This window comes from Triticum dicoccoides, chromosome 4A (assembly GCF_002162155.2).
Source record: "Triticum dicoccoides isolate Atlit2015 ecotype Zavitan chromosome 4A, WEW_v2.0, whole genome shotgun sequence".
Lineage (NCBI taxonomy): Eukaryota > Viridiplantae > Streptophyta > Magnoliopsida > Poales > Poaceae > Triticum > Triticum dicoccoides.
Window position 1 is genome coordinate 667,552,338 of NC_041386.1, and position 9,994 is coordinate 667,562,331.

The 9,994-nt window shown below is 41.7% G+C and overlaps 1 protein-coding gene across 1 annotated transcript; it reads right to left on the reverse strand.

Annotated features, from left to right (window-relative positions):
- Positions 1-4,644: 4,644 nt before the first annotated feature.
- On the reverse strand, positions 4,645-9,487 carry LOC119287842. Its single transcript, XM_037567475.1, has 6 exons — positions 9,301-9,487; positions 7,528-9,188; positions 5,720-5,881; positions 5,427-5,613; positions 5,098-5,178; positions 4,645-5,016 (listed from the first exon to the last, which is right to left on the reverse strand). The coding sequence occupies exons 2-5, from the start codon at positions 9,169-9,171 to the stop codon at positions 5,117-5,119; spliced, it is 2,055 nt and encodes a 684-aa protein (XP_037423372.1). The 5' UTR covers positions 9,172-9,188; positions 9,301-9,487; the 3' UTR covers positions 4,645-5,016; positions 5,098-5,116.
- Between the last annotated feature and the right edge of the window lie 507 nt (positions 9,488-9,994).

Below are 9,994 nucleotides of genomic sequence, written 5' to 3' on the forward strand. Positions count from 1 at the left end.
TTGCGGAATCACTTGTCAAGAGGATAAGTTGATAGCAAGATTGCTCCTACAGAATTGTAATCTCCCAACATCTAGTTGGGGACATTACAATTTTACATACTACATATACAAAATCGATGAACTGCATATTATATGGTCCCCCCATTGCAGTTAGTACGTGGAAATGAGTAAGTATTTGCCATTTGCGATAATTCGATTGTGTTGGATACATACCAATTTCACCACCGCAGCATACATATATGGGCCCTCATAGAAATTGGGGATCTATGTGAGGTATAATTCTCCGTCAATCATAAAGTACCTATATTCCTAAGAAGGGGACTTGTTTATGGCCCAGTACGCTGATTGTATTTTGATCAGGACATTTTCCAGCATTAAGGAGAGATATGGACCACATTGAATGCCAGAAAATAGATTGAGATGTGAATAGGCATCTAGTCCTGAGGTCCACGTACGAATGAGTCTGAACGTGTGGTTCAGAAGATTATCAATTTGCAAAGTATCGCAAATAATATGCCAGTTGCATTTACTAAGTATATAGGTGTCATAAAGTAAAATATTCCCATAGTGAATGTGTCAGAAAGAGTGGATGTGACCCATAGGTCCACTCGGCCACCGAAGAGGGGGGGGGGGAATCTAGACACAAGAGGACAAGGCTTCATGGAAGCGTCCAAGGGGAATGAGGAATCCTCAGCAGGTCAAATTCATGTTGATATTCAACCAAGGGTTGAAAGACACCTGAAGGATGTTGGACACATCCAGGACCCAACACGAGTGTGCACACAAATTTTTGTGCTGGGACATCGAAAGACCTTGACTCAACTGTTGTGGGAAATCACAAAGAGTCAAAAGGTAATGATGAAATCTCCACTATGGATATGGATTCGGGAGAATCATATAATAAACACTACATTATGTCGACATTTATTTATCCTCATGAATTGCAAAATACCTTGGATTGGATCTAGAACCAAATTCCATGCATGGCTGAGTGTCTAAAATGCTCTAGTTGATCCAAAGGAAGGCAGCAATTGAGGATGTGCTCGCTCTCAAGAAGAGGGGGTATTGACCTGATCAGTAATACCCACTCGTCTGGATTTGTACCCCGGGGGAGCAAATGTTTTTTTTGTTCATGAGAAATGAAAACCAAGAGGTGGTGAGAGATGAAGCGAGTCTTGTAGCACATGGGTTCACGCAGAGACCCTTCATCGTTTAAGATGAAACATGTTCTCCTGTTGTGAGTGGAATAACGTTCCGATATTTAATATCACTGGCAGCGAATAATGAATTTGTTTATCAACCTGATGGATCTTGTGACTGCATAGTTGCATGAGTCACTTGATTCATATATCTCTATGATAATTCCTGATGGAATGAAGATTCTGAATTTATTCGCAACATGTATTGTGACCTATGGTTTTGAGATCTCTGACTTACTAGAGATAAGGACCCATTAAGGCCTAATGGCAGTGATGAAGAGATATTTGGACTTGAGTTTCCATATCGCGGTGCAATGAGAGCACGCGTGTATCTAGCAAACAGCACCAGGCCTGGTATTTCATTAGCAGTAATTAGCTAGCTATAATGCATCAGTTATTAAAAGGTGTTGGGTTGGTGTGAAGAATATTTTTAGATATCTTCTGGACACCATAGATCTTGGTTTGTTCTATGAGAAAAAAATCAAGATATGACCATGGTTGGATATTGTGATGCTGGGTATATATTAAATCCCCATAATCCTAGATCACAGACTGGTCGAATGAAGGTGTGACCTTCTCTGAGAAGTCGAGAAGACATATTTTAGCGGCTGCATCCACTAGTCATTCTAAAATCGTTGATTTGCATGAACCATCACATGAATGTATGTGACTTCACGGAATGATGAACTTTCTTGAAAGTTCAAGTGGATTGGTTGGTAGGAACTACCCACCATTATCTATGAAGATAATGTTTTGTTTGTATTATGCTGATGCAGACATGTTATAAAGAGCAACACTAGAATGTATATGGCTCTAAAGTATTTTATTTCCCATGAGTTGAAAAAAGGTGGAAGATAAATATCTTGCGAATGAAGTCATGCGATAATTTTGGTGATTTATTCACGAAGTCTTTACCAAGTTCTTCATTCCATAAATAAGTTAATAGAATTGGTATGAGATGACTTTGTTATTTGCAAGGTTCAGGGGGAGTGCACTCCTGAACGATAACCTGTTCGAGATCTTCAGATTTTTTTATTGCACTTTTTTCCTTTATGAGTTTTTCTTGAATGGTTTCTCACGAGAGGTTTTTAACGAGGCAATAGTAATACAAGCATGGTGATATGTCATTTTCTCCTTGTTTTCCCACAGGGTTTTTGAAGGAGTTTTTCATGGCATATTACGTGTATCTTCTCATATTCTTTCCCACAGGATTTTTGGAAGAGATGATTTCAAGTATGATCAGTCATAAAGACAAGCGAGGATTAGAGGGAGTGTTAGGATTTAATTAATTTATAATTAAAGGGATAATCCTCTCTGTGCTGCAGCGTGCAGATGTTAACTGTTGCGACCGTTCGTCGCATCCCCATGATCGGACGCGTCCCTTCTTTGCGTCCGTTCTGGTTGTATATATATGTACTGATCATCGAGGGAATAAAGAAGAGGTTTTGATCCGTTCATTCACTTTTGACTTACAACAGGACCAACAGGTAACGGTTCCCCTCAAAAATAAAAATAAAAACAGGTAACAGTTCAAAGTAGGCCAACACAGGTTTACAGCTGAGCAAATACATATTTCTCAAAAAAAAAATGAGCAAATAGTACATGTAAAAAATTGTAAGATTAGTAGCATGGCATGGCTACACATAAAGAGAAATAGTTCGGCAGTTACTCCATAAAGGTATTAGTACTAAAAAAAGCTAAATAGACATGAACAGCTCTGAAACATAGACTCCAATACTTGCTTGAGTTGAGCACCACACAACAGACAGAAACAGCTCTGATGGAAAAGAAGAAGAAAAGATGGGAAAAAAATGGAAAAGAACGGAGCTTGGTATGTAACAGGAAGAATGTAAAAATAATAATCTAAAGTGACCCGATGAAAAAATAAAAATAAAAGAAACAAAAGGTTCATCCACACGGTGAAGATGTGACGATTCTCCCTGCCTAGTCCCGTCCTAGAGGTGCGTCTCGCGTCAATGAAGGACGTGTAGAGGTGTGTCACCAATGGATCTTGCGGGATTCGGTTAGTGTTTGTCTTTGGTGGATCTGCCTGCATTCAATATTCGTTCGTCTGCGTTCATGTGTCCTTTCAATTCACACTTCTTTTTATCGACAACGGTTACTCTTCTGGTGCGCTGGTCTTTTAGGGCCTTAGCACGACAACTTTTTGACTGTCTACTACAAGAAGTTTTGCCGGCTCCGTTGAGGGAGGGGTGATGATGGTGGCGCGCCTTCGGCTCACTTTCGTGCTTGTAGTCATCTTAGGTGGCCTACGAACATGAATATAATTTTTGTTGCTTCTCGTGCTTTTTGGTATTGCAATGATGATGTTTGATGAATGGGTAGATCCAAAGTTCCAAAAATAGAGTCCAGCATTTTTTTGAGCACTCGTTAGGCGTGTCCAGCCATTCCTTCTTACCGGGAGGCAGGAGTTCTTTAGGGATTTTCTTGGTCCGCTCAATTTTTTGGTCGCTCAGTTTTTCTTGGTTCCATTATTTTTTTTAAAAGTTCATGAAATAAACATGTGATTTGAAAAAAAAACTTCATGAATATTTTTAGTTACATAAACATGTTTTAAATGTAAATATGTTTTGAAAATTTGAGAACAAGGTGGATATTTTCTGAATAAAAGTTAGCACCTTAAAAACAAGTGCGGACATTAAGAAAAGTTGTGAATATATTTTTTTAAATGATTTTTAAGTGTAAATGCTTCTTAAAGGGAACATTTTTTTAGAAGACACAATCATTTTTTTAAAAAGTGAACATTTTTGAAAATTTGTAAAACATTTTTGAAGAAACTAAAAAAAATAGAAAGAAGAAAGAATGGTGGTTCCAAAGAGTTGAATCTGGTTTGATCCCTAAGCATGAATAGCCCTAAGTGTCTCGGTAGTATTAGAAGAAAATCTTCGGAGATACCCAGACTCACAGAGAGTCATAGGAAGATTGGCTAGAGAGTGAATTTTGGATAACTTTGGCTTCATATCAGTTGTTGGAGTCAAGTCAAAGTATTTGCTAGCAGCGTTTTTGCTTATGCACCCGAGGGTGAACAGTAAATTCAGTTAAAATAGTAAAAAAAATCCGAAACTTTGTGTGATGGTAGATGCTCGTTTGCATAAAATCCGTGCCAAATTTCATGGAGTCTGGACATTTAAGTTGCTCTCAGCAAAAATGACAAATTTGGGAGCCAGAAGAAAGTTTACTGTTCACATACTGTTTTGACCAATATTATCTTTTTTGCCATGAGCTCCTCGGATGTCCGAATAAGCTGAAAATTGGTACAAACATCACATTGGAACATCTTCCGCCTAAAAAATATTCAGAAATTTTTGAATTTGTTTTATTTTTTAAAAATAATACTGTTCACCGGGTGCAGATGAGCCCAGGCACCGAATTGAATATCCGATTTATCTGGCCCACTGCACTTTCCAGATGAATCCACATAGAGTGAAAAACTAGCCCAATGGGAAGCTAAAGAAGCAGTAGTCTGATTTGTAGCGGTTCCAAAAGTATAACACCAGATTTGTTAAAACACCATCCAAACTCGTCCTGGATGCCATGTCATTGTCATTCCAGAACAAAACTAGAGAACACCAAAAGTCACCCATGATTGCAAATTCGCAATAGAAGAGCAGAGAAAAAAAACTACTACATGATAAAAATGAACATCAGGTAGTCATAATTGCTAGGTTCTCAGGATGACATTTGACCGAGGCAAGGCTCTGCCATATGCCTACAGGAACTGTCGACGTGGTGAGCAAAAAGCATGCTATCTTGCCTCCCAGACTCCAGCGGCCCAGCCCAAGTGCCTTGCTTGTACCTACAAAAACAAAGTTGCAATTATCGAATATAGCTGAACTGAGTACAAGGTGAAAAGGACACAGTTAGCAATAACTCATACCGTACAAGGTCCAGGTTTTCTACCGACAGGCACGCATTTCGGCAATGTTAATTTCCCTGTTTAGCTTTAGCATACGAAGACCTGGCAGAAAGATCAGAGAGACAGTAAATCTATAGATGTACATGCACAGAAGAAGGGTTCAAGTAAAAAAAAAATGAACATCTTGCTAAATAAAGTTGTATGGTTGAAATATAATTTAATAACTGCACTTAAACTATAATTCACTTTTCCTGCACAAGGTAGAATGTGTCTTGTTTCTTAAACGATGCTTCTTAAAAATGTAGATACATAAGAACTAGGTATATAAACTCAAGGGCCAAGGTACTCACTGAAGCTCCCACTCCGGCGTACCCAAATCTTCTCAAGCGGTATGTCATTAGCCTTAAACAACTGTGCCAGCATATGGACTCTAGGATCATCCTTGGTGCATTTGATCTTCACCATTCTAAGGTGTTTGCAAGCAAATGATCCTCCGTTCGGTTTAAATCTTCCCAGTGCATTTTGGATGTCAAAGTTCTTTTAGAAGAGCAAAGAATATTAGCTTGATGAACTGTCAGCTAAAATCATGAAGCAATGTATCAAATATTCAAAATGCAAATTTTGGGAAAATACATGTACGTACCATTTCAAGTTGGAGAAAGAGATTCCCCAAGTAAGGTGTATGCTGAAGTAAGCGAACTAGTATGTCAAAATTAGCACCCCTACTGATACACCATTCACCAAGGGACAAAGTCTTCAGGTTGTTAAAAGTTGGACAACTTACTGATTCCCTCCTCAGAACCACCTTCATATTTTTGTGAAAGTGAGTTGTTTCATATACAAAAACAAGTGGACAATGATGGTGATGCAATTGTGTATGTGAACATAGCAATGTAATAGTGCGTGGAAATCATTGTTTTTAAGGCGTCCCGCCTTGGACGCTTAGGCGACGCTTAGGCGATAAGGCGCCCCCCCAGCGCCTTACAAATATGCCCGCCTTAGGCGCTTAGGCGTCGCCTAGGCGATAAGGCGCCCCCCCAGCGCCTTAGGTCGCCTTACCGCCTTAAAAACTATGGTGGAAATAGGCATGAAACTGACACTATGATTATGCAATGTGCTGAAACAAAATTATATGGTAATACAAGAATCACCAAATCACTTCTCAAAAGAATTACTGCAAGCATCAAATATGACACTAGGCGTTTTGAAGTTTTAACAATCTTTTGATTCACCTACCATGTCGGATACTAGAAACATTACAAACATTCTCCTGATCCTCAAGATAAACTAGTTTTCTGTCAAGCCAATCATGAAACACAAACAAGATGTCACGTGTAAGCAGCAGTATCGAGAAGTAGAAAAGCTCATACCACTAGCACTGCCAGTTTGCCATTGATATGATCTGTTAAGTAAAGTTCAATTTATGAAACCTTTAAAGTCATCAAATCAATCGCAGGCTAGGAATAAAAATGATTGCATTTTATATGGAAAAGTCCAATGTACAGAAGTCCAGATTAGACTTACTATAAAACAGTTTGTTTAACCCCCTCAACTTTGGTTTTGATTACATGGCATCCGACATGCTTCGCTGAGAGACCAAGTAAATGGGTCATGTCAGTGAGCCACTTGCCACTTCCCAAAGTGAGGCAACAAGTTGATTAAGAAGTGAAAGAAATTGTTCTCTCAATATTCCTTATCCACCTGTCCCTTGTCTCCTTTCTAATGTGTTCAACTCGTGTTTGCTGACTTAACACTAATCTGGATGACACATAACCCGCCAGCAAGGCAAATTTGCTTTTTAAAACACTGCCAATGGGTGATTAGTAAAAAAATGAAGGTTGGCAGGATTATATAACTTGTTTTAACCTGTGTTTCTGTGTAAGTTAACTGTTCTCCATTTTGCTAGAACAAGTAAAAAGGACTGGCATCCAATGAGGTAAAATGCAATATGACTCCCTATCTATATTAGGTCTAGCCAGTATGATTTACAGCACAGAAAAGATCATTAGTTCAATGAACAGATTAAAGAACATGAATGTATACCAAGTGCTGCATGATTAACAATTATTTTCTAAGACAGATCGCTCTTATCCATAAATAACAAAGCTGGTAGGCCTAGTGAAAGATTTGAAAAACGTTGTACATACAGCATATCTAATCTGGAAGTAAAAGAAAGAAAAGTGCCTCTGTATGACAGCAAAGCACCTACAGGCTACAGCAGCACATTCATTCAACAACAATTCAACATCAGTAAACTGCATCAATTTCCCGATTTTTAACTGGACTTAATTAGAAAAAGTGCACGGCAGAAAACTGACAAATTTGTTTTGCATGCAAGTATTGTGATATACTGATATAAGGACCATGCACACTATTACTTCCTACACAGTAGTTAAAGTATAAGGTGTAGACTGAATTGAAATGCATCAGTGAAGAAGTTAATAATTGTACCTCTCCTGAATGACCTAGCAGCTCTATGCTTCTGGCATTTAAAAGGCTGCAAAGAATATTTTGGCCACCTAAAGTTTTATAGTCGTTAAACCCATAGTTTCCACTGTAGCCAGAATTTTTACCACCCTTACTGAATTCAGAGACATTTGCAAAATATTTATCCTCAGTGCCATTTGCAATTTCACTATATTCGTATGTATCATCGTCGCTGTTGATATCACTTCCATAATCATAATCATCTTTGATGTCATCGGAATAGCCATCATAAAAATCATCAGAATAGCCATCACAATAATCAGAAAAGCTGCCATACAAGATACTATCCAGAAAGCCCTCAGCAGCAGCAGGACTTTTACCATTGCACTGGCCATTTCCATTATCAGTGTCGTCATCTTCATCGCTAGTCTGAGGGAATTCATCCTCATCCTCATGGTACTTTTGAAACTCACGACTTAATAAAGAGTCATCAAGCATGATACTGCCTCTGATAAGAGACACAGAGTTCTTGAATACAGGAACCCACTTCTCAGGTTTGATGCAACGAAAGAACATGAGGTTTGGGGCATCCACCGAGAGGTTCATAGTAAGCTTGCACTTGACCATGGTCAAACTCTTCAGAGAGAAGGACAAAATCTCATGGGCACCTACCACACAGCTCTTGAGCTCTAGTTCTTCCAAAGGGCACCGAGAAGAGAGCTGCTTCACAACTTTATCATCTAGCTCGACATATGACAGTTTCAAGATTTTGAGATGGCAAGAGGCGAAGTCTATGCGATCCAGCGTAATGTACTTGTGGAGATGCCCATTAAGCTGAATGGCACGAGCTTTTCTCTTGATAGCAGTACGGATCCAGCTCTTGACATTGCCATCGTTATAAGTCTCATAGAAATCATCCTCACCAACCGAGCGCACACGGAGCGTGTCCACTGGCGTGAGCGCGTCCCGGCTGCGCAGCAACCGGTTAACAAACTTGGCGAACTCCTCAGGTGGGTTATCATGGAGTCCCACGCGGACGTCGATGCAAGGCGCAGAGGCCCAGAGGTTGCGCCACCTCCGCGAGAGCCTGCACGTGCGGACCATCTCCCACGCCTTCAGGAACGACATGATGTGGTGCAGCAGCGCGTCCGGGAGGTCGCTGAGCCTGTCGGCGGGGTCGCCTGCCAAGCGAGGTGTCCCCACAGTTGGCGGTCGGTTAACCGGTACCCATTGCTTGGATACCTTCCGGGGGATTTGGTTCGATGGTTTGCCTGCCCCGCGAGGCTTCCCCGTCCCCATGGGTCGGTTCACTGGCACTACCTTTGGAAGCATTCCATCGGACAGCTTGCCTGCAGCAGGAGACGGCACGGCCGACCGGTTAACCGGCACCCATCGCTTGGATGCCTTCCAGGGGATTTCGCTCGACGGTTTGCCTGCCCCGTGAGACGTCCCCGTCCCCGTCCCCATGGGCCGGTTCACCAGCACCACCTTCGGCGGCATTCCGTCGGACGGGTTGCCTGCAGCAGGAGACGTCATGGCCGGCCGGTTAACCGGCACCCACCGCTTGGATATCTTCGGGGGCACTCCGTTGGACGGGTTACCCGCAGCAGGAGACGCCAAGGCCGGCCGGTTAACCGGCACCCACCGCTTGGATGCCTTCGGGGGCATTCCGTCGAACGGGCAGCCTGCACGGGCATGGCCGCAGAAAAAACAAAGTCAAGAGTTGGGATCAACGCATTACGAGGAGTGCTTCCAAGAAATTTCCGATCTGGTTGGATGTTGGGGGAGGAAACTTACACGAAGACCGGCGGCAATGGCGATGAGTTCTTGATCCTTCAGCGTAGCAGCAGGTAGCGGCGGCGCCGGGGTATGGTTGGGGCTGAGAGGAGGGGGAGATTGACGCTTTGCAATGGGTCGGTGCCTTCTTTGTAGGGATTGGCCCGCTTCTTTCTTTCCATTGGAAAACCTGGCTAAATGGGCTGGACCGGCACGGCACGCTAGGTACACGGGCTGGCACGCGTGCTACCTTTCGTCGAAGTCATTAATTGAGAAGTAGTTCTTGCAACGGCCGTGCCTCTTGCAGAAAGAAAAAAATAGAAAATATTTATTTATTTTTCTAAGAGGCACGACCATGCCTCTCACGAAAATACAACTGTGCCTCTCGCGGGAGCAAAACCGTGCCTCTCGCCAAAAAAAAACAACAGAAAAACATGTTTTTTTTCGTTTCTGAGAGGCACGGCCGTGCTTCTCGCAAAACAAAATCGTGACTCTCGTGGAATCAATAACAAACACGTATTTTCACGCATCTTTTTCAAAAACTTCTTTTGTCATCCAATAGCTAAGGAAGGCCGGTAGAAAACCAAAAAACCGAAAAACACCCGAAAAAACCATTTAAAAGGCCAAAAACGCATGAAAAATAAATAAATTCGGAGGAAGCGTCCAGAGCGCGACACGTAGCGGCAGCTGAGAGCGTGTCAAGTGACGCGCTCCC

Bases quoted from the DNA above. Each gene is read 5' to 3' on its own strand.
- LOC119287842 (XM_037567475.1), bottom strand. From the start codon at position 9,171: ATGCCCCCGAAGGCATCCAAGCGGTGGGTGCCGGTTAACCGGCCGGCC. The intron at 5,614-5,719 runs GTACGTACATGT...CTCTTCTAAAAG, and splicing joins TCTTTCTCCAACTTGAAATG to AACTTTGACATCCAAAATGC. The intron at 5,179-5,426 runs GTGAGTACCTTG...TCTTTCTGCCAG, and splicing joins ACGCCGGAGTGGGAGCTTCA to GTCTTCGTATGCTAAAGCTA.